Source organism: Myxocyprinus asiaticus, chromosome 38 (assembly GCF_019703515.2).
Source record: "Myxocyprinus asiaticus isolate MX2 ecotype Aquarium Trade chromosome 38, UBuf_Myxa_2, whole genome shotgun sequence".
Lineage (NCBI taxonomy): Eukaryota > Metazoa > Chordata > Actinopteri > Cypriniformes > Catostomidae > Myxocyprinus > Myxocyprinus asiaticus.
The window spans coordinates 985,300-1,010,414 of NC_059381.1; the positions used below are offsets into that span (position 1 = coordinate 985,300).

General features: G+C 39.3%; 1 protein-coding gene across 2 annotated transcripts in view; it reads left to right on the forward strand.

Moving 5' to 3' along the window:
- Positions 1–9,755: 9,755 nt before the first annotated feature.
- The window catches only part of LOC127429088 (inactive tyrosine-protein kinase PRAG1-like), a 39,355-nt gene continuing 23,995 nt past the window's right edge, over positions 9,756–25,115 (forward strand). The window contains exons 1-3 of one of the 2 annotated variants that reach the window (XM_051677883.1): positions 9,756–9,892; positions 17,919–18,300; positions 20,058–21,538. In XM_051677883.1, the coding sequence (XP_051533843.1) occupies positions 18,052–18,300; positions 20,058–21,538 (1,730 nt within the window). In that variant the 5' untranslated portion in view covers positions 9,756–9,892; positions 17,919–18,051. The remainder of the gene's footprint in view (positions 9,893–17,918; positions 18,301–20,057; positions 21,539–25,115) is intronic. The other variant, XM_051677884.1, reaches the window with a different exon arrangement.

Here is a 25,115-nt window from a genome sequence, read left to right on the forward strand (position 1 = left end):
TACATTAAAAGCCCCCTTGAGAGTGTTTGTGCTTAAGAACCAAGCCTGTTTTGTCAATCAACTAAACAAACACCAATAGAGTGTGACATCTGATTTACACTCACTCACCTTTTGAAGAAAATTCAGTTAAATTCCTGCATCTGCAAACCAACACTACAGAATATACAGGATATTTTGACAGAAATAGAATAGAATAGAATGTTATTTCCATGTTGAGTCATCAATATGTTTGGTCTGTTTTGTATATGTTAAATGTGTATAACTGCTAAAGGTTAATTTTGACCACTTTTAAGGGCACACTAGCTAATAAATGATCAATCAACACAATTCTAGAACATTTTGTCACAACTTTCATTGTGTCCCATCCATTTAAATTAGTTAATTGTAAGTTTAATTAATTTTTTTGAGTTGGGACTATATGAACACTTTTTATGGTGTTAATGTAACATTGATGAAACGGGGCAGGGGATTTCCATTTTTTTTTCTCCACTTTTTCTCCCCAATTTGGAATGCCCAATTCCCAATGCGCTCTAAGTCCTCGTGGTGGCGTAGTGGCTCGCCTCAATCCGGGTGGCGGAGGACGAATCTCAGTTGCCTCCGCGTCTGTGACCGTCAATCCTCGCATCTTATCACGTTACCGTGGAGACGTAATGCGTATGGAGGCTTCACGCTATTCTCTGTGGCATCCACGCACAACTCACCACACGCCCCACCGAGAGCGAGAACCACATTACAGCGACCACGAGGAGGTTACCCCATGTGACTCTACCCTCCCTAGCAACCGGGCCAATTTGGTTGCTTAGGAGACCTGGCTGGAGTCACTCAGCACACCCTGGGATTCAAACTTGTAACTCCAGGTGTGATAGTCAGCATCAATATTCACTGATATACCCAGGCCCCCCAGGATTTCCATTTGTTAAAATGAAGTGTTGTTTTATGTGTTTTTGAGCAAAATTAATTTAAAGGAGGGTGTTTACTGTTTTGTTATGTTGGCGTTTTGGATAAAGATGTGGACAAGTTGATGTTGCACATTAAACTGATTGCTCGCTTGTTGAGAAATTTCTGTGTTAACCATAACATAGTTGCGAAACTACACACTGTAGTGTTCCCAACCAGCATGCATTTAGCATACTAACATTTACTTTCAGTAGTTAGTACATAAAGTAATAAGAGATTTATTTGAGTTACATTGACATGTCTAATTTTGTTGGGTTTACCCTATTCAACTTAGTTCCTTCAACATAAAGTGTTTGTGTTGAGATTACATAGATCATTTTAAGAAAACGCATTTGAAACATGTTCACGATTGAGGTTCAGACAAAGAGCAATTTTTTACTAACCTTTATGTTATCTCAAACTCATTTGACTTTCTTTCTTCTGTTGAACACAAATGAAGATATTTTAATAGTGATATGAGGTGTTATTGTCCATACAATGTAAGTCAATGGGGTCCAACACTTTCAAGCTCTAGAAAGAACATAAAGACATCAAAAGGGTAATCCATACGACTCTAGTGGTTTAATCCATGTCTTCTGGTTTTGGCCTTAAAAGACACAAAACTCACATTTTGATCTGAACAAGTCTCATGATGATGTCACAGGCGCTTGGAGGCTTTTAAATTCAGAGCGCTGAAGTTCAGAACATCTGTCAAGTTTAATTTCTACAACACACGTCTGTTTTGACCTGAGAGATGTCTGGTCTGTTTGTTTTTTGAATGACATAATCATCATCATCATCATCATAGAGTGTTTACAGTATTCATCATATCATGCCAAATGTGAAGCATCAGTTTCACTCATCTGAGAGTCACATGTTGATTCACTACAGCAGTGTTTCACCTATGTCTGCTGGGCTGTGTTTGTGTGTGTGTGTGTGTGTGTGTGTGTGTGTGTGTGTGTGTGTGTGTGAACACAGGTGTGTTGTTATCACAACAAACAGACCACTCCTCATACAAACACACATTGAAGGTGAAGTTTGTTTTCATATTACATCAGAGGACAGTGATGTGTTTAATATAATATTTATCATTTCAACAGGAGTGAAGAGTGGAGTATTAAATAGTAACTATATATTATTTTATATTATATTCTGTCTCACTGCAGCAATGCATAAGTGTTTTATTATTGACACCCTTTAAAAGAGAGACAGACAGACAGACAGACAGACAGATAGAGAGACAGACAGCTGTAGCAGAGGGTTGTTAAATCTACGGGGGAATCCCACAAAACCTGACAAGAACACGTTCAGGGCATATTACAACCTATTAATCAAACGGAAAATAAATCTGAATTATATTTTGCATAGAAAATGAAGCTTTATAAGATTTATAGGACCATTAAGATCTTTTGCAATGTGAATAATTTTCATGACAATTATGCACATTTCTTTCCTCAGTCCTTATTACTGGAATGCAAACGTTTTTAATGCTCATTTTCATCAAATGACAAAGAATAATCTTATTTAAAGGTGATGTTATGTATTAATAGATAATGACAATCTATGTTGTATTGAATTTAATGTATGCTAATTAAAAGGACAATATATATATATATATATATATATATATATATATATATATATATATATATATATATATATATATATTTTTTTTTTTTTTTTTTTTTTATTTTTTTTTTCCCAGAAACACACAATGTAGTAACAGCTGTTCACCAACTACTGTGTAAACAGTGTTGGATAAGTTACTCAAAAAAAAAAAAAAAAAAAAAACAAGTTCACTATAAACTACTATATATGTCACTTTTAAGTTACTTTCTAATGTACTCTTCACAGAAATTTTGTTTTTCCACTCAACGAATTCAAAATAATGTCTTTATTTCAGCCTTCACTCCAAAAAAATAGCTCTTTGGCTGAAATTAATTCAATCGTGGACAGTGGTTCCACATGTCTGAAATGAGTTTTCTTAACTTAAAATGACTATGCAATCTCAACACAAACACTTTGTGTTAAAATAACTTACTTGAATTGGGTAAACCCAACAAAATTAGACGTGTCAATGTAACTCAAATAAATCTCTTTTATTTCTTTATGTACTAACTAGTGAAAGTGAATGTTAGCATGCTAAATACATGCTGGTTTGAAACACTACAGAGTTTAGTTTAGTAACTATGTTATGGTTAACAAAGCAATTGCTCAACAAAGTGAGTAATCAATTTTGTATGTGACATCTACCTGTCCTTATCATTAGCCAAAACTCCAACATAACAGAAACTCTTCTAAATCTCAACATAACAAACCGTGAAACACTAACAAATATCCTCCTTTACATTAATCTTGGACAAAAACACATAAAATAATTAATTTTAACATTATGCAACATTAACACCACAAAACGTATTCATGTAGTCCCAACTCAATTGGATTAAGTAAACTTTCATTTTATTAATTTAAATGGATGGGACGCCATGAAATCAAGTTGTGACAAAATGTTCTAGAATTGTGTTGCTTTAGTTCATTTTACTTAAGTAAATTGAACAAGCAGCCAAAATAATTTTTTAAATTGTTATTTATTGTCGCACGCAGCTCATACCAACGTTCCTCCGTTACATTGACTCATTATGAGGCCTTCAGCTGTCACACAAACACAAACAGATGAACATATAAACATAATTCACGTTTTAAATGTGTTCTACATAATTAATATTATTTAAGAAAATGTGAAACCCAGTTAATGTAGTTTAAAGTAATTAAAGCAGAAGTATGTAACTTTTTCATTGTTAAAATCCGTTCTTCTATCCCAGCTTAATATACAGAAATATTCATAGGTTAATTTTCTCGAGAACTGTAAACACTGTGTCTCTGTGGCGCTATAAAAATTCCTGTGTTTGTTTTGAGCGACCCACTAAGACCCAACTCAACCAATGGCATGAGTTGGGGGCGGGACTATCTGACTGTTTGAACAACTGCAGACTAGGAGTATATTCAGAAAATATGTTTTGAAAACATTGTATATATATTTCTTAGTACTCTCTCTCTCTCTCTGACATTTGATACCAGTTGGCGAGTTTTCCCTTTTCAAATTAACTACAGCAGTCGGTTATCAGTGTCAGCTGACCGCTTGTATTCATCGTCACAGCAACAGCAGCAGTCCATACAGTGTCCATATGTTCAAGGTGGCTCTTATACACACCATAATCCTCACAGTGACTCTGTATTCAGTGTCTCTAACACACACTTCAGGTCGCATTAATATCTGGACACCTGAAACCCTCTGGCGTTTCCCGCTCTTCCAGCTGACAGATTCCAAATGAATGTTTCACCAAACAAAAGACTTTTAACTCTCAGGGTCTCTCCACATGTTCCCACAGCAGGTAAAACACATGCAGCTGTTTCACACGCTAAAGGGTCAAAAGCCCAACACACTCACACACACCTCTTAATCTCACTATAACTCATAAGAGAAAGTGCAGCGTGTCTATTAATGCAGTGACTGTCGTTTGAATGTGTTTGGAGAGAAAAAGAAGAAACTGTTGTGTTTGAAACAGGTCTTGACAGGCATCACAGCTCTTTCATGAGGATTACTATGTTAAGCATGTTGATGCAAATGTCTTATAGTTGTTGTTGTACACTGTCAAAATGCTAAATCACATTCCATGGGAACATGGTTTCTAAAGCAGTGTGCAACACCATGTCTTAATTAGTGACTACTAATTTGTCTGTCCACACTAAAGTGAAAATGCGACTGTAACAGTTCAAGGATGAGCAAGGAGGAGGCGGGAACCGGCTGAACAGTAAACATAATGTTTTAATGTCAAACTTAAAATAAACATAAACAAACACAGACACACATGCAACGCGGCCGCGTGCGTCTCTCTCTCTCTCTCGAACTGGCGCCTCCGGCTCCCCTTTATCTCGCTCTCCCGCTGATCAGCTGATTCAGCGCCCGGCCACACCCTCCTCCTCATCACACTCCTCCCCCACCCGATTCAGACCAGGGCGCCACCGGTCTGACTAACTCCCCACCCCATCTCTAGAGGGGAGACGCTGCCCTTCCGGCCGTTCTGTCAGCCAGTGGTCCACCCCGCCTCCTGTGAACCAGGGGGAGAGACGAGGGGAGGCGTGGGGAGAGGGAAAGGGTGAGCGGAGACACACAGAGAGAGAGAGAGGAGAGAGAGAGAAGAACTTGCTCGCCGGCTCCCAGACCCCAACCGCTCCTCCGCCCTCTGGCGGACGCCATCTCACTCCTCCCTTGGCGGACAGCAGCGAGTTCTCCGGTTCCTGGCGGATGGTACTGCTCCTCCCCTTCTTCGGCAGATGGCAGTGGTTCCACTGGCTCTCGGCGGCCGGCAGCGGCCCCTCCATCCCCAGGCAGATGGCCACAGCTGCTCCCCTGCGCATCCGTCCTTTTGAACCCCACGATGTGTGTTTATGTTTTCTCTTTTAATCGTTTATTGTAATTGTGAGTGTGAATATGGTTTAAGGAGGGTGTACCTGTATTCTGGGTTGGAAATCTCAAGGATTAATAGTGGTGTTTTCCTTATTACGTCACGTGTTGTTCTGAAAGCAAAAAGAAACAAATGAAACACGGAATGTAGGCTGTCATATGTGCAGCCTGCCCGAAGCAAAGCGGGCACGTTTACTTGCACGATTAACCGAACGTGAAGCGCTGCCGGCTTGTGATGCGCAAATGGCTTGCACGCGCTGCATGAGTCTGTTGGGTATACTGCAGTCTCGTCACATTTTAACTTTTTGTTTAGACTCCCATTCAGCTGATGAAAACACGCTGCATGATCATGAGGAAGGATTACTTCAAGATGTAGACTGGAATGCAGGTGCGGAATTTATATAAATAAAATAGTCTACTCCTCTCTCGCCGATGCTGGCATGCGTGTCATAGGTTGCCAACCCCTGGTATACAGCTACAAATATTTGGAATTAAGCAATGTCAAAATAAAGTGAACCTGCAGAGTTGTGTTCACAATGCATGTAAAACATGAACTTCTCTGTGGAAATAAAGCGAACTACACTCAGAGCACCTCTTGAGATGACCTGAGATCATTTGCAGTGTTCTTATAGAAGACACTATTCTTGCAAACTGTTTTCAGATGACTGAAACAGAGAAGAAAGAGTGAGAACTCGATGCATGTGGGTTACGTGAGAAGCATTCGTGCTGTGCTCATGAGCATCTAAAAACACAGCAAATCAGACACATGCATCAATGGCTTTTCTTTCGTCTGTTCTTCAAAATATAATCAAGTGTGTTTTTCAGAAGTGCATCATATTTGCGGTCACAGGTGTGTGTTTATCTGCATATTACAATGGCTTCAAAAGTGGCTCATCCAATCAGAATGTAGAGTTTGAACTGAATGTTTTTGAAATGTAGATATATTCTCACTTGAAGGCAGTATGAGATCTGATGATGCTGTTGATTGTATTGAAGTCTTGCAGATCTCTGGATGTGATTGTGTGCTGCTGTGACACCTGTGACTCCCTGTAGATGTGATCTCTCATCCGTCAGCTTCAGATGGCAGTGAGAGGAGAGGCTCTCTGAATTATTAACCCAAAGGTCACAGGTCAGAGCAAAGGTCACAAGAGCACTTCAGAGGAAGAAATCTGATGACATGCAGCAGGATTCAGCAAAACTAAAAACTAAAAACTAAATCTCCCAAACAAACTTATAGTGCAGAAATGTACTTTTAATATGAATCTGAATTAATATGAATGATCTCTTGTGAAACTCAAGAGGAGAAACATCTGAGAAAAGTCCAGGTACATTCTCAAACTACAGAATGTTGACATTGACAATGTGAATGTAGTGATTAGATCCGACATTCCAAGCTGATTGATCACCTTATTGATTTCAGTGACTGCTGATAGATAGATAGATAGATAGATAGATAGATAGATAGATAGATAGATAGATAGGTAGGTAGGTAGGTAGGTAAAAAAATCACATGTACATAAGTATTCACAGCCTTTGCCATGACACTCAAAATTGAGCTCAGGTGCATCCTGTTTCCACTGATCATCCTTGAGATGTTTCTGCAACTTGATTGGAGTCCACCTGTGGTAAATTCAGTTGATTGGACATGATTTGGAAAGGCACACACCTGTCTATATAAGGTCCCACAGTTAGCAGTGCATGTCAGAGCACAAACCAAGCCATGAAGTCCAAGGAATTGTCTGTAGACCTCCGAGACAGGATTGTATCGATGCACAGATCTGGGGAAGGGTACAGAAAAATTTCTGCAGCATTGAAGGTCCCAGTGAGCACAGTGGCCTCCATCATCCGTAAATGGAAGAAGTTTGGAACCACCAGGACTCTTCTTAGAGCTGGCCGCCTGGCCAAACTGAGCGATCAGGGGAGAAGGGCCTTAATCAGGGAGGTGACCAAGAACCCGATGGTCACACTGACAGAGCTCCAGCATTTCTCTGTGGAGAGAGAAGAACCTTCCAGAAGAACAACCATCTCTGCAGCACTCCACCAATCAGGCCTGTATGGTAGAGTGGCCAGACGGAAGCCACTCCTCAGTAAAAGGCACATGACAGCCCGCCTGGAGTTTGCCAAAAGGCACCTGAAGGACTCTCAGACCATGAGAAACAAAGATTGAACTCTTTGGCCTGAATGGCACGCGTCATTTCTGGAGGAAACCAGGCACCACTCATCACCTGCCCAATACCATCCCTACAGTGAAGCATGGTGGTGGCAGCATCATGCTGTGGGGATGTTTTTCAGTGGCAGGAACTGGGACACTAGTCAGGATCGAGGGAAAGATGAATGCAGTAATGTACAGAGACATCCTTGATGAAAACCTGCTCCAGAGCACTCTGGACCTCAGACTGGGGCGAAGGTTCATCTTCCAACAGGACAACGACCCTAAGCACACAGCCAAGATAACAAAGGAGTGGCTCCGGGACAACTCTATGAATGTCCTTGAGTGGCCCAGCCAGAGCCCAGACTTGAACCCGATTGAACATCTCTGGAGAGATCTGAAAATGGCTGTGCACCGACGCTCCCCATCCAACCTGATGGAGCTTGAGAGGTCCTGCAAAGAAGAATGGGAGAAACTGCCCAAAAATATGTGTGCCAAGCTTGTAGCATCATACTCAAAAAGACTTGAGGCTGTAATTGGTGCCAAAGGTGCTTCAACAAAGTACTGAGCAAAGGCTGTGAATACTTATGTACATGTGATTTTTTTTTTTTTTTTCTATAAATTTGTAAAGATTTCAAACGAACTTCTTTCACATTGTCATTATGGGGTATTGTTTGTAGAATTTTGAGGAAAATAATGAATGTAATCCATTTTGGAATAAGGCTGTAACATAACAAAATGTGGAAAAAGTGAAGCGCTGTGAATACTTTCTGGATGCACTGTAGATAGATAGATAGATAGATAGATAGGGTTAGAGCTACTTTGACTTGTAAAAAACACTCAAACATTTTGAGTTTGTTATTCACAAGAAGCTTCTGCTGACATGGAACATGCCTCACAAAAAAAGAGATCTCAGAAGACCTCCGATCAAGAATTGTTGCTTTGCATAAAGCTGGAAAGGATTACAAGGTTATCTTGAAGAGCTTATATATTCATCTGTCCACAGTTAGACAAACTGTCCATAAATGGAGATGATTTAGTACTGTGGGTACTCTCACTAGAAGTGGCCGTCCAGCCAAGATGCGTGTGTGTGTGTGTGTGTGTGTGTGTGTGTTTGTGTGTGATTGTGTCTATGTTTTTATGTATGTGTGTATGAGTGTGTGTGTGTGTGTGTGTGTGTGTGTGTTTGTGATTGTGTCTATGTTTTTATGTATGTGTGTATGAGTGTGTGTGTGTGTGTGTGTGTGTGTATGTGTGTGTATGTTTTTATGTATGTTGTATGAGTGTGTATGTTTTTATGAGTGTGTGTGTGTGTGTATGAGTGTGTGTGTATGTATTTATGTATGTGTGTGTGTGTGTGTGTTTGTGTGTGCGCGTATGTTTTTATGTATGTGTGTATGAGTGTGTGTGTCTGTGTGTGTGTGTGTGTGTGTGTGTGTGTGTGTGTGTGTTGTTTGTGTGTCTGTGTGCGTATGTTTTTATATGTGTGTGTGTGTGTGTGTGTGTGTGTGTGTTTGTTTGTTTGTTTGTTTGTTTGTTTGTGTGTGTGTGTGTGTTTATGTGTGTGTGTGTGTGTGTTTGTGTGTATGCGAGTATTTATCACTTTGTGGGTACCAAATGTCCCCCCGAAATTTTTGACATTGTGGGGACATTTTGTCGGTCCCCATGAGGAAAACAGCTTATAAATTACACTAAACGATGATTTATTGAAAATGTAAAAATGCAGAAAGTTTTTTGTGAGGGTTAGGTTTAGGGGTAGGGTTAGGGTTAGGGGATAGAATCTATAGTTTGTACAGTATAAAAATCATTATGTCTATGGAGAGTCCTCATAAAACATGAAAACCAGTGTGTGTATTTTGTATGTATGTGTGTTTGAGTGTGTGTGTGTGTATCTGTGTGTGTGTGTGTGTGTGTGTGTGTGTGTGACTGTGTCTGTGTGTGTCTGTGTGTGTGTGTATCTGTGTCTGTGTGTGTGTGTGACTGTGTCTGTGTGTGACTGTGTGTGTCTGTGTGTGTGTGTGTGTGTGTGTGTGTGTGTGTATCTGTGTGTGTGTGTGTGTGTGTGTGTGTGTGTGTGACTGTGTGTGTGTGTGTGTCTGTGTGTGTGTGACTGTGTCTGTGTCTGTGTGTGTGTGTGTGTGGGGCTCCGCCTCCGCTGCAGGAGTTTCGGCTGCTGTGCGGCACGTTGCGTTTCATTCTGATCTGCTCTCAGTCACGCAGCGCTGCTGTCTGTTTCTCTCGTGAATCTGTCTGTGTAATGAACACAAACACGCGTGTCTCTCGCTCTTCTGTGGGAATATAGGAGCTCAATCTCTCAGTCACTGCTGCTGATTTTACCGCAGGTAAGATGAAGCGATCTGTGTGTTTGTCGGGGATCTGGAGACATATAAATCAAACATGAATCCGCTTTCACGTGCGAACGGAGCCTAAACCGAATCGATATACCGGTTGATTTCTCTGTTGTAGTTCCGTGTGTTCAGTGTTAGTGAGATTATTCAGCAGGTTTTCTGATATGATTCACATGCCTAACGCGTTATATAGTGATTCAATATGCGGTAACGTTAAAATCATCTAAACCGGACTATTACCGGGATTTCACACTTACTGACACCCGGTCACGACTGCGACAATTTGATTAAACCTACAGTAGTATTCAACGCACTTTATACCAGTTTAATGGTATTTGAAACATTGTACTACTTTAATGAATAAGATATCAAAACGGTATCTCCTTGATACAGTGTATCTTTCAGAATTTCTTGTTCACTTTTTGTTAAACTTGTCACCAGTTTTGATGATAACAGGCGCCTTTTGTGGCACAGATTAATTAAAACAACAGCTGTAGTTATCTAATTTATGACTGTTTATATTTAACTGATATGGTTTGATTTTTTTCTTTGAAAAGGAAAATATCTTAGTAGTAGTTTTGAATCATAATCTGCAGAATGTGCTTGTCATTCACATCTCCAGCTTTTTGTGTGTTTATTAAATATTTATAATGCTGTCAGCATTAAGAGTGTAGCAATCTCAGCTGTGTGTATACACATTTTACCATCTTTACATATTTTCCCCTCTCAAAACAAGCACCAAATATGGGGAAAAGTCTGCAGATTCTGTCTGGGCATGCTGATTAGGTGACAGGTAAAGAACAGGAAGTCAAAAACAGGAGTGTGTGTGTTCATATGTCTTAACACTAAAGAGTTTTAGATGAGTTTAAACCCCTCAAATGTTCATTACACACCCCCTGTGGAACATCTGAAGGAGAAACAGTCATTGTTCACAAGAGCTCAAGTGTCTTCAGCTGCTGCAGGAACAAAGAGCTGCACGTCTCTTCTGTTGTCTTGAGTTTTGACTTGTCAAACTTGTTGCCAGTGAGTCTAACGGCGTGACACAACCCACATTCCCCCGGCTCTTGACTTGCCCTGAGCAAACACTAAACCTGCAGGCTAGGACTTTTCACTTCATGTATATAAGTTAACTATGAATGAAGCTTTTGGGTAGTTTAAGGTAAAAGGGACAGATCACCCAAAAATAAAAATTCTGTCATGATGTACCCACCCTCATGTCATACCAAACCTGTAAGACTTTCTTTAGAGGCACGAATACCAAACCACAAAAGGCTGCACTTTAAAGTCTGCATTCACCACTTCAGACAGTGCTGTGCGAGCAGGTGGCGCCCTCTAGCGAAAGTAAGCGGAGCACGCCGAGCAGCGCAGCAATATTAGAGGAGATCACATTACAATTCAAATCGCAAAGTTTGTCTAAATGATCCCTTCCCAAATTCTGGCTATAACTGCAGTAGTTTGAAAGAAGTCAACATTTCTAGTGTTCGCCGTGTGTCTCGTTACAAACTAGATAAATCAGCATCCGAAGGGAGAACGATTATTATAGCCGCGATTGTTTAACTGAACTAACACGTTTGCATGACATTTTAAAAAGATGAATTATTGCTTTAGTCTGAGTGAAATCAGACTTTTAAGTGCATTTAAACGCACTCAGCATTTCTGTTCTATCGATCTTTTTTGCAGTCATAAGATATGGCTGTTTGAAAATGTTGTTTTAGAAATGAGGTGAATAATGATGCAATTTCCTAACAAAATCTATTATAGCACTATAATACACTAAAATATAGACCTAAATTAACTATTTAAAAGGGCTTTTGTTCCTTAAAACTTTATTTTTCCATGGAATTGTTGAATGTTTTGTGGAATTGCTCAAATGTGTTTTTTTTTTTTTTAACCCTTATGTTGTGTTCCAGTCATTTTGACCCGAACAGCTTTTTTTTAAAATTTATTTATTTTAATGATTTTTATTTAATCCAATTGCAATAAAACTCCTTGTCTTTGCTCACATATGGTATCTGAACACACACACACACAAATACAAAAAATTGGACAATTGTTTTATTATTATTATTATTTATTTATTTATTATTCATATTTTTTTTTTTCACTTTGCTACAATTGTTGTGTTGCCGGTCAAAAATGACCGGCCATTGTAAATGAATGGATTAGACTACAAAATACAGAAATATTGAGTATTCAGGAGCATCACAATCCTTTAGATGAGCACACACAAAGACACAAAACACACACACACACACACATTGCACACACACATTGTGTGTTGAGTGCCTTTTTGTGCATCGTCTTTCCATGTACACTCTTTGAGGAATATTTCAATATCTTCTCGTCATATTATGTTGTGTTTGGGCTTGTTTGAATCGGGATAGTCTGCTGTAAGTTACGATATGTTATTGTCTATGTTATATGTATCTTTGGGGAAGTAATGAGGAAAAACATGACAAAAATACACTCCTGTTTATTACATTTATGTGTGTCTGTGGGAATTTCATACACTAAAACTCACAGCAGTTTGACCTCTGAGTGAAACAAATGTGCTCATTACATTTTACTAATTGAGATCTTTCCAATGAGATATAACACATGACTATCTCATCTTTTGTATGGTTTTACCAACTCTGAATATTATTGTTGTGATAGCAAAGTTATTTGCTATCACAACTTACTTAAATAATTATTTAAGAATTGGTTGGATCAGATATATGCATTATAAAGTCCAGATTCTAAACTTTAAAACGACACCTATTTTGTTCAGATCAAGCAAGTGGTTATTAATTTATTATGTAATTATGATATATTTTTTTTGTTTTCCGCCGGGAGTGCCGCCCACTAGACCAGTATGAGCACAGTTCAATTACTCCTATCAATAAAAATAGATCTTTTTTAAATATGTTCAAAAAAGGAGTACAAACCTGTCATATTTACTAAAAAAGAAGTTGATAAAAGATGTAATGCAATATCTTGTGATTTTATATGCAATATTAGAGATTTATAAATCTTAGTGGGCCGGTCATTTTTGACATTTCACGTACGTGTCATGCCTGTTATTTTAACTTACATTTTAATGTACGAGTAATTGATTACTCATTAATTTGTGGGTTTGAGTGCTCAACTACAAAATTACTTGGAAATGCTGAAGTTTTCAGAGATTTGACCAGATAAGATCTAGCCTAGTATCCATGCAATTCTATTTACAAGTTGAAAAGATGCAAAAAATGAACATGCATATGTTGAAATCAGCTGAGCTGTTAATGACTGTTACACATTTTGTTTAGTGATGTCACAGGACTACAGCAGATGGGGTCTGTTTTTAATTTGGGAAGCATCCTGAGAATTAATTAACTTTGCTGCACAGATGTGACTCACTTTTAGACACTTAATGAAGAGATCAGTTCTCTAGCTCAGGTGGTGGAGAGCAGCTCGAGCGCATTGAAAGCTTCGAAACCGCTGTGTTTGCAAATGCCTCTTTCCACAATGACTCAGTTCGATACAGGAATCTATTCAAAGCCACACTTGCTGTAAGTATTTAAAGGCTTGGTTGGTTAAAACAGGAAGCAACGCACCCTGTTTTAAATAACATGGCACATGTGAACCTGTGCAGCCTGTAGCAGCTGATTACACGCCTAGTCAAAAGTGAGCTATTTCAGATCGGTGTGGCGTGTTTGAGTTGGGTGTGAATACACAGCCTCAGGTAGAGATTCATATCATACAATATTCTTATGTACCCTCATTGTAACTCTGGACTAAGAGAGGTTTTTGCAGCAGCAGCATTGCTGCAGCCTCTTCAAAGAGTCTCCTGGTAAGACGTGAAATCTAATTTGGCCGCTGCTCGTGTGAGTGTTCTCACCGTCGGTTGTGAAGACACGGGTGGACATTGTTGCGGTGTGAAAACTCACCCTGGTGTCAGTCGCCCCTCCACATTCCAAACATTCCAACCCCTCAGTGAACGTTCCAGCGCTCCTGCCTTCAAGAACGTGAGAACGCATTCCAAAGCTGAAACTCCAGACCTGAGCGTTCTGGGGTCAGTCGGAGTGAACAGAAGACTCTCTAATTTTGGCAGCCTGGGAAAGTGGCGTTTGAGATGGACGGGTTTAATTGGTCTGGAATTGCATTGAATCATTAAGTCTTTTTTTAGGCCTGTTTGGTAGAAATTCAAGGATTATTTGCATTTAAAGACTGTAAAACATACTGAAGTGATTACTATCCAAATATGGGTTGAGTTGGGTGATATATTAAATATTTATGATATATTTGTTATGATTTTTTTCACTTCATGTATATACAGGTGCATCTCAATAAATTAGAATGTCGTGGAAAAGTTCATTTATTTCAGTAATTTAACTCAAATTGTGAAACTCGTGTATTAAATAAATTCAATGCACACAGACTGAAGTAGTTTAAGTCTTTGGTTCTTTTAATTGTGATGATTTTGGCTCACATTTAACAAAAACCCACCAATTCACTATCTCAAAAAATTAGAATACATCATAAGACCAATAAAAAAAACATTTTTAGTGAATTGTTGGCCTTCTGGAAAGTATGTTCATTTACTGTATATGTACTCAATACTTGGTAGGGGCTCCTTTTGCTTTAATTACTGCCTCAATTCGGCGTGGCATGGAGGTGATCAGTTTGTGGCACTGCTGAGGTGGTATGGAAGCCCAGGTTTCTTTGACAGTGGCCTTCAGCTCATCTGCATTTTTTGGTCTCTTGTTTCTCATTTTCCTCTTGACAATACCCCATAGATTCTCTATGGGGTTCAGGTCTGGTGAGTTTGCTGGCCAGTCAAGCACACCAACACCTTGGTCATTTAACCAACTTTTGGTGCTTTTGGCAGTGTGGGCAGGTGCCAAATCCTGCTGGAAAATGAAATCAGCATCTTTAAAAAGCTGGTCAGCAGAAGGAAGCATGAAGTGCTCCAAAATGTCTTTGTAAACGGGTGCAGTGACTTTGGTTTTCAAAAAACACAATGGACCAACACCAGCAGATGACATTGCACCCCAAATCATCACAGACTGTGGAAACTTAACACTGGACTTCAAGCAACTTGGGCTATGAGCTTCTCCACCCTTCCTCCAGACTCTAGGACCTTGGTTTCCAAATGAAATACAAAACTTGCTCTCATCTGAAAAGAGGACTTTGGACCACTGGGCAACAGTCCAGTTCTTCTTCTCCTTAGCCCAGGTAAGACGCCTCTGACGTTGTCTGTGGTTCAGGAGTGGCTTAACAAGAGGAATACGACAACTGTAGCCAAATTTCTTGACACGTCTGTGTGTGGTGGCTCTTGATGCCTTGACCCCAGCCTCAGTCCATTCCTTGTGAAGTTCACCCAAATTCTTGAATCGATTTTGCTTGACAATCCTCATAAGGCTGCGGTTCTCTCGGTTGGTTGTGCATCTTTTTCTTCCACACTTTTTCCTTCCACTCAACTTTCTGTTAACATGCTTGGATACAGCACTCTGTGAACAGCCAGCTTCTTTGGCAATGAATGTTAGTGGCTTACCCTCCTTGTGAAGAGTGTCAATGATTGTCTTCTGGACAACTGTCAGATCAGCAGTCTTCCCCATGATTGTGTAGCCTAGTGAACCAAACTGAGAGACCATTTTGAAGGCTCAGCAAACCTTTGCAGGTGTTTTGAGTTGATTAGCTGATTGGCATGTCACCATATTCTAATTTTTTGAGATAGTGAATTGGTGGGTTTTTGTTAAATGTGAGCTAAAATCATCACAATTAAAAGAACCAAAGACTTAAACTACTTCAGTCTGTGTGCACTGAATTTATTTAATACACGAGTTTCACAATTTGAGTTGAATTACTGAAATAAATGAACTTTTCCACGACATTCTAATTTATTGAGATGCACCTGTAAGTTAACTATGAATGAAGCTTTTGGGTAGTTTAAGGTAAAAGGGACAGATCACCCAAAAATAAAAATTCTGTCATCATGTACCCACCCTCATGTCATACCAAACCTGTAAGACTTTCTTTAGAGGCACGAATACCAAACCACAAAAGGCTGCACTTTAAAGTCTGCATTCACCACTTCAGACAGTGCTGTGCGAGCAGGTGGCACCCTCTAGCGAAAGTAAGCGGAGCACACCGAGCAGCGCAGCAATATTAGAGGAGATCACATTACAATTCAAATCGCAAAGTTTGTCTAAATGATCCCTTCCCAAATTCTGGCTATAACTGCAGTAGTTTGAAAGAAGTCAACATTTCTAGTGTTCGCCGTGTGTCTCGTTACAAACTAGATAAATCAGCATCCGAAGGGAGAACGATTATTATAGCCGCGATTGTTTAACTGAACTAACACGTTTGCATGACATTTTAAAAAGATGAATTATTGCTTTAGTCTGAGTGAAATCAGACTTTTAAGTGCATTTAAACGCACTCAGCATTTCTGTTCTATCGATCTCTTTTGCAGTCATAAGATATGGCTGTTTGAAAATGTTGTTTTAGAAATGAGGTGAATAATGATGCAATTTCCTAACAAAATCTATTATAGCACTATAATATAGTAAAATATAGACCTAAATTAACTATTTAAAAGGGCTTTTGTTCCTTAAAACTTTATTTTTAAGATCTTTTTATCAACTTCTTTTTTTAGTAAATATTACAGGTTTGTACTCCTTTTTTGAACATTTTTAAAAAAGATCTATTTTTATTGATAGGAGTATTTGAACTGTGCTCATACTGGTCTAGTGGGTGGCACTCCCGGCGGAAAACAAAAAAATATAAAATAATTACATAATAAATTAATAACCACTTGCTTGATCTGAACAAAATAGGTGTCGTTTTAAAGATTAGAATCTGCATATATATAATCCTACCAATTCTTAAACATTTATTTTTAATTTGCAGACAAATTAGAACTGTTTTGTTCTCATAATTTGCCATTTTGTTATCACAACAATAATATTCAGAGTTGGTAAAACCATACAAAAGATGAGATAGTCATGTGTTACATACTGTTGGAAAGATCTCAATTAGTAAAATGTAATGAGCACATTTGTTTCACTCAGAGGTCAAACTGCTGTGAGATTTAGTGTATGAAATTCCCACAGACACACATAAATGTAATAAACAGGAGTGTGTTTTTGTCACGTTTTTCCTCATTACTTCCCCAAAGATACATATAACATAGACAATAACATATCGTAACTTACAGCAGACTATCCCGATTCAAACAAGCCCAAACACAACATAATATGATGTGTAGATATTGAAATATTCCTCAAAGAGTGTACATGGAAAGACGATGCACAAAAGGGCGCTCGACACACAATGTGTAATGTATGTAATATTGTCAAAATTTGAATACGTTTTGTTTTTCATGCTTTCTAAGCATGCCAACGTGAACTTGACAGAAAGTAATTCAGAAATTTTGGATGGGTAGCCAACTTAAAAAATATGACATGCATATAACCCAGACAAAATAAGTGTTTAATGGAAATTCTATTAATCAAAATGAATCACAGTTGCAATATAAAGAGAATAATTGTGCAGCCCTAGGACATACAGTAAAGCCTTTATTGAATATTGTCAAAAGGCTGAAAAAGATTTCTGTTAGCTTTGTCACCCAGCACTACTTGCACTGAGGTTAATTCTCTTCATATTTAAACAGAATTAGCTTGTTGATTAAGTTCATTATTCCTGTAATCTTTAGTTGAGTTTTAAAGAGTGAGTTTTTTTCAAATGAGTGCTTTACACAAAGGGAGCGACTGTGAATTGGAGGGACAGATTTACACCTTTTGTTTTTCACTAGTTAGCGTGAAGTACTTTTATCTGATTATCTAGAACAAAAGTCTGTTACGCAAGCACATTATGCCCTTTGAGACCTAATTTAAATGTACATGGCCTTACAGCACTCATAAGAATCTTACACGTTTTTGCAAAGCAAAAAACACGAGTACATTTTCAAACATTACTTGCATTTCATAACAAACATAAAAACCAGTTTCTCTTCCTAATCATCTGATCTTTTCTCTTGTGATTTATCTTTTAGATTAACAGGCTACTTTATTCCTGATCTGATCACTCACTGTGATGAAACACCGTCCGCCACTCTTGTGCGGTTCCGTCTGGCACTGACGCTGCAGTCGAGTCTAGACAGACAGGAAGTCCAGGTCTGCGTTAAAATGTCTGCGTGTGGTGAGTTTGCAGAGCATGTGTGGAAACCCGGCTCCTGTAAGAACTGCTTTCACCCTCGCAGTGCGCATGCGCAGACGGGCACAGCGGGCAGCGCCTACGTCAGAAACAGTCTGATCGCTGAAGACGAGGATGGGGTGACGTCTCCCTCTCCTTACAGTAAACCCACCATTGCTGTCAGACCCACTATGATGAACATGGACATCACAACGGACATGAACATGGAGCAGGTAACTACAGTGAGTACTGCAGGAATGACTACAATATCGGTATATGTACAGTATGTATTGAACTGTGAGATTGTGAATTATGTTTAGGGTTCCCACAGCCACGGACCTCAAGCCACAAGACCAAAATCGATCTGCGTTCCCACCATCAGGCCAATAGCCCCGCAGCGTTGCCCTAAAACCCACCCTTAATACGCCACCCTGGTGCCAAAATCACACACCTCCCTCATTTAACAAGCAAGAGGGAAGCTCAAGCTGAGGTATCAGGTTATCTGATTATCTAGAAAATCAAGTTTATCAAATGTAAACATTAGCTAGCTAGCAAGATAAGTTAGCTTTGACAACTCACCGACTGTAACTGCCATGGTGTCCCAAGTGGTCTCTCCACTAACAGCGGGACAATGTCCCAGCACACCGTCTATGAAATTTCACCGAACGATGGAAAGTAATTTCTTTTGCCACTGCTTTGTCCATTCGACATTTTAACAGATTTGTACTGTGCCCGCATTTTTTTTTTTTTTTCGAACTTGTACCGTTGTGCGCTGGATACATATCCTGACAAGTTCGGCGAAACTCTGCCTTTGACATTGAAAAGCCTCAATCCCCGGTTGGCCTTGTTTGGCCCAAGTGTAATTGGCAGGCCAAAGGCCATTGGCCCCAAGAAAGCCCCGAGGCCCTGGCACACGCTAACACGCCCTCATTTGGCCCGATAGTGGAAATGTGGCTATTGATATGAATCATGGACTGAATCGGTCAGACAACTCACTTCGGCTCACTAAACCGCTAGTTATCATGTACGACTTGATCTGAGAACTGTTGCTGTGGTACTTTTACTTTTAAAAACCAAAAATGCACATTTGTTGGTTAAGTGAAACTTAAATCAGTCTAATTACTGAATGGTGGTATGACAATGTGTAGCTAAAGATACAAATCCAGACAGCATTTCAGAGTTTTGTTATTATTAATAAAAAAATCAATATGAGTAAGGCCTAATGTTAGGTTAGTGAGGCTCTTGAAACACTGAGGTAACTATAGTGTTTTCTAGAGGTAATTTTAGTGTTTTCTACAATGGGATTTGAAGTGTGTTAGTGAGTTATTTTAATTAATTAATTGAAATATTAACCAGGAATTCAGTCAATAAACTCTTGAAATCAATGATATCTTGTTTAAGTCATTGAGGTGTGGCAAAGAAGGACATGGCTTAACATTCTCCACAGCTTGGGTGGAGATGGAATGTATTTGTAAATGCAAGATAACAGACCACCATGCAGTTATACGCTCAGATTACAGGAAAGGCAGCAAAACAGACACATATCAACGCTGTCTAAACAAGGATAGTTATATCACAGCCGAGAGCATTAAATAATTTCCTTGACTGATTAGAAAAGCAAACACAGACACGGGAAATAATTTACAGGCATCTGTAGCGTCAAAAAAGATGACTGATTAATTATTTGTACTCAGATGAATAACCGTCAATGTAATCGATGCATTTCTGGGTCAGTGCGATTTCTTTGTAAAGCAGATCCCATTTGGCACACCTAGATTTCCACTTACCTTTGCTTTGCATGTTAACAACTAGCAGCATTCTGTCAGCTCATGTATGCATGTCTGTGTACGTCTTGCATTGGCAGTTTTTATAATGAGCTGATTTCTGATAGTTATCAGCATTTTGTTTTACAAATAAACACACCAAGTCATCCAAATATGTGCGAATGTATTCCAGTCCTTGACTTCTTCCTTAAACTATTATTGTTTCTATATCTCAGGAGAACCCGGAAAGCTCTATTGGACTGAAGAAAGCGTTGGATTTGGCTCCTTTGTTCAACAATAGCAATGGATGTAACAGGACAGCAATACAGAACGTTGTTTCTGGGAGGAAGGAATATTCCGACAAGTTCCCCCCAAACATTTATTCACCCACTGGATTCTCCAAAGACTGCATGATTATCAGCAATGTATGTGTGAGTCAAGAAAACAGCTGTGGTCCACATAATTGGAAAGACAATGGAAACAGCGATCCCTATAGACCACTGGCACAAACTGTTAAGAGCACTTACGCAAGTGGAGATTCATGTCTTCACCAAATGACTGAAAGAACCCAGTTGACTGAAAACAATAGAGTTACGAGTTCTCTAAGGTCGTCTGTAAAGGAGAGGCAAACACCTTTGGGAATCGCACCAGGAAATGCGGTTAACGGAACTTCTAGTGAGACACCGAGTACTTCACCGTCTGCTACAGTGACCCCAGACTCTCAAGAAAACCTGTCGGACTCTTGCTCGAATCCGAGCAGCACGAATTTGTTAATGGGACTTCCAAGCCCTCAAAACTCTCCAGATTCTGCAAGCGTTCCTCCAAACGGATTCGAGGAAAGTGAGCCAATCTACGCAGAGAGCACCAAGCGGAAACGGCGAACACAAGAAGACGGGCAGTCACAGCAGTCCTCTGAGTCCAAAATGGAGGTCAACATCAACGAAAGTCAAAGGGCTACCATTACTGTCATGGCAGCTCATACGGAGGAGAACAACCTGACGTTCTACTTGAGCAGCCCGGACTCTGCCGTAAGCACCCAATGGACCCACTTCAGCCCCACGGTGCCCAAAGACCCGTCCAGCACAGTGTTCTCTTGGCCAAATGCCCCTGAAACCACTGAAATGACCCCTAACTCATCTACCCAACCAAAGCCTCAATCTAGTCCCCCAGTACCCCCGAAGATCAACACCCGTTCACCAAGACTCGGTACCTCTAGTCTCTCCTTAATACCTTTACCTGAGCTCAGCTTCCATTTGGGCCTTCCTTCAAAAGACAGGACCCCTGTACCCTCCCAAGAGGACAACAATCCTCCTAGCCCAGCTCATGACCACTCGGAGCGGAGGCTCAAGCCTCACAGTGCCAGGAGTCTAGAGGTTCGTATTGATGAGGTGGAAGAAGAGGTTGAGCCAGAGGAGCGTACAACCCAGAGAGCCGGCTCTTACGGCAGGCCGGGTGACTCCATCAATGGACCTGCTGTTTGGGGGTGCGAGTCCAGAGAAAGGAGTGAGGGCAGTGCATCGCCAAGCACCAACACCAACAAAAGCACCAGTCAGACGCAGACTGGTGTCCCAGCGGAGGACAACAGAGTGAAAGAGAGCATCCTGACCCCAGTCCTCTCAAGCCCATCTCCTCTTGTCAACTCCACTGAAATCAACGCTGAGAAAGCTGCTAGTCGAGACCCGGTGCCACCTCCACCTCCTCCTAAGAAGCACCATCGGTGAGAAATACCTCTAATGTTTAGAAACATGTTGTCTGTTTTTATCTGATTGTTTGCTGTGTTGGTTTTCATCGCCCAGAATTCAATAAACGATAAAGATTTGATCGTTTGATCACTTGCATACTGCAGGACCTTGTGTGGTATAGATGCTTAGCCTTCAAAAGTGGTCATTCTAGTTTAGGAAAGAGCTGGACAACAAAGAAGTTTTTACTACTAATTCAGTATAATAGCAAGTGTTGTCAGCATGTTTTCTTGCATGATCAGATTTTTGGAAAAAGATGATTTTTGATAGTTGTCAGCGTATTGGTGTGCATTTTTTGGGTCTGGTTTACCCACGTTATTTCATATGTGGTTTTTAACAAATCTGATAACGTTTAGTTTTATTAGTCTGCACTTTTTTCAGTGTCTTGTTCATGTTGTTTGTTTATCACGTTGGAGAATCTGACTTCTGGTTTCATCTTGTGATGTTTTTTTTTATATCTTTAGATGGTTTAAATTTTCTTAGATTAGAAATAAATCTGCATTTATTGTCATGAGGTTATGTCATTGCTTGAGTTCGCAGCTTGGTGATTTACTGGAAGTAATTTAAATGTAAAAAATTCACTTACTGATTATTAGCATTTTTTGTTATCTTGATATCATGGACCCATTGAAGCTTTGAGTTCAAAGAGTTGAGTATTTTCTAATTAAACAGATTTTCTGTCTGTGAGTTTAAGACGTGTGCTTTTGTTGTTGTTTTTTCTCTTGGGTTGTTTGTTTGCAGTGAGGTTTGTTAACCAGGGATTATAGTGTCAACTGCGGATCCATTCACACTGCTCTAAAAATCACTCTAAATACAGCCCTTGTTCATTCACACATTCTATTGACTTCTATTGACATATTCAGTCAGTGATTACTGTCAGTACTGCCAATTTACCTTCTTTCTATTTGTCAAATGGTCTATTAAAGGTTAATGTCATGTTGTACATTTGATTTGGATAGGCTGTAAATAGTGCGGTTGTCTTAATGTCACACTAGAGTAGAATGTGTGTTGTGTTAATGACCTTTATTTAATTTTAACATTTTGAAGGCTGATTACTCAACTCATTATCCCACCAGACTGTCAAAGCTACACGTGTACTCTAACTAATACTGACCCTATTGGGGCGGTCATCGATATAGGGAATAAACACCTAAAAAATTGGGCCGCCAGACATATTGTTTTAAGGGGATGGAATTCGGCTGGAGCGCCCCCATTTCAGGAGTGGTGCACGGAGATGGGTAGGGTGGCGGCTTTCGAGGAAGTGTCATCTAGAAGACTGGGGAACTTGGATTCGTTTGTTGGGAAATGGGGCAACTATTTGGCGTTCTTGAAGGGCTCTCAGGGAGGGGCGGTGGAGAGAGAGGTATAGTTATAAATGTGTGTTATTATATATAAATATATATATTTTTTGTGTGTGTGTGTATATACTCATGTGTGACCACAGGAATGTTTGTTGGGGGTCAGGGTGGGGTTGAGGATTGGGAGGGGTAGTGGTGGGTGTTAAATGTTGATTCTGTGTATATATGTTTTGCTTTTCTTTGTTTACTGTATGAATCACTAAAAAATGTTAATCACAAAAAACAACGTTAAGTTCACGCTTAAACGTATTTAACTTAGAAAGTACTTAATCTTAAACCAAGATTTGTTGTCATCAGTGGAATTTTATAAAAATAAATGAATTAAATATGTTTTCATAAAAAAAATAAAAAATAATACTGACCCTATTAAACACATTTCTTTTAGTAGCATGACAACTGCTTTTAAAATAGTGCAGCTTTTCCTGTAGGGTAATTCTGTGTCAACTCAACCAGAGGTCCCCAGCTCAAAATTTTGATTTTGATCATTTTTTTTCTGGTGAAAGAAATACATAAATGAAGATGAAAGCCAAAATATTAAATGCCACAGATGAATATTTACTGAGTAATCCAATGTTGTTTAGAGGGGTGTCAAAATGGCAATTTTCACCTATGATTTTTTAGCAAAACCACAGATAAAAAAAATAACCTTAGAAAGGTGGCAGCATCATTATTTTATTTTTACACAGAGATTGGTAGGTCTGTTACTAAAACCAGTTGACTTTAGCCATTCCTGTTGCATGATATGCCAATGGTGACAGTTTAAAAATGGGAAAAAAGCACTTTTCGTGTTCTTATTCCAAAGTTGGCATGTCTGTAACTCTAGAAGTATTAAAGAGATCTTAATATTCTTTTAGATCTTGATTCAGAACAAACTTTTCTTTATGGATCTCCATTTTGAAGGCCCTATATTGTTCACTCCCAGAGATATGGGGATCTCAATGTGGCTCCATGTGCAAATTGTTAAATTTTAATTTAATTTTCAATGGTCGAAAACCATATGTGGGTCACTGTATTCTTGGCATATTTTCCATATTCTATATTCAACATTTTAATTCAGTTTTATATCAAAGGGTTCTCTAAACAAATGAGTTAATTTAAACTTAATCAAATGAAAATATAAAAATTAATTTTCAATGTAACATTGCGTTATTTTTAACAGTTGAACTGTGTTTATGCTGAGTCTCACAGCACGATACAAAACACGAGGACTTATTGTGATTTTAATTTAATGTTTCAAATCATGTGACATAACATGTTTTATCATTAATTCCATATGTATGCCTAGATTCCATCCTCGTTTTCCTTATCGTGGAAATCCTAGGCTCTAAATTTGTCATGATATGACCAGTGATCATGGATCTAAAACTATCTGTGTTAACTTGTTTATCTTCATCGAGCTGTAAACTAGATCTCTTCTCTGCCCTTAACACATGGGGTTTAATTTAGGTCAGGTTTTATTTTTCTCATGGTTTCACTCATGGTCATCAGCAGAAAGCAGAGAAACATTTGAGGCTTAGAAAATGTCAGTTTACTCAAATGACCGTGTCAAAATAAACATGCTGAGATCACCATGTTTTCACTTTAAATACATGTGTGAGTCGGATTCCAGGTTGAGGTGTGGAGTCAACAAAAGTTCCGTATCCCGGACGACCGGTATCTGAGCATCCAGACTTTGGTCTATTCTGACCTTAGACTGTTTGATGCGACCCATCACGTTTTATGTTCTACAGCTCGCCTGTTTTTACAATCAGCAGCAACGCCAAGAATTCAAGGTATCTGTTTCTCAAACAAGAGGTTTTTTGAGATTATGTAGAGTCATTTCTCGACTAGTAGCCGACTTGCACACTGCTTCACAGATTGTGGTTAATAGGACATTCTGTCCTGCACGATTTCAGAGTGAAACCAAACCATAAACCACAGTGAAGTTTTCAAAACAGTAGACTAGAATGGATGTATGAAATTAACTAGTCCGTGGGTCTGAATGACTGGTGAACTAGTTGATATAACTGGGCTGGTTTACGCAATCAAACCCATTTCTCAGTGATATCTGGATGCTTTTGGAATGCTTGATTGTGATTGGTCAATGGCAGCATTCTAGAGGTCATATATATCTGTATAACAAAACTCTTTATAATTGACCATTGTCCCAGGAATTTCCTACATAGCTGTGATAGTTTAATGTTTTGCACAGCAGGTG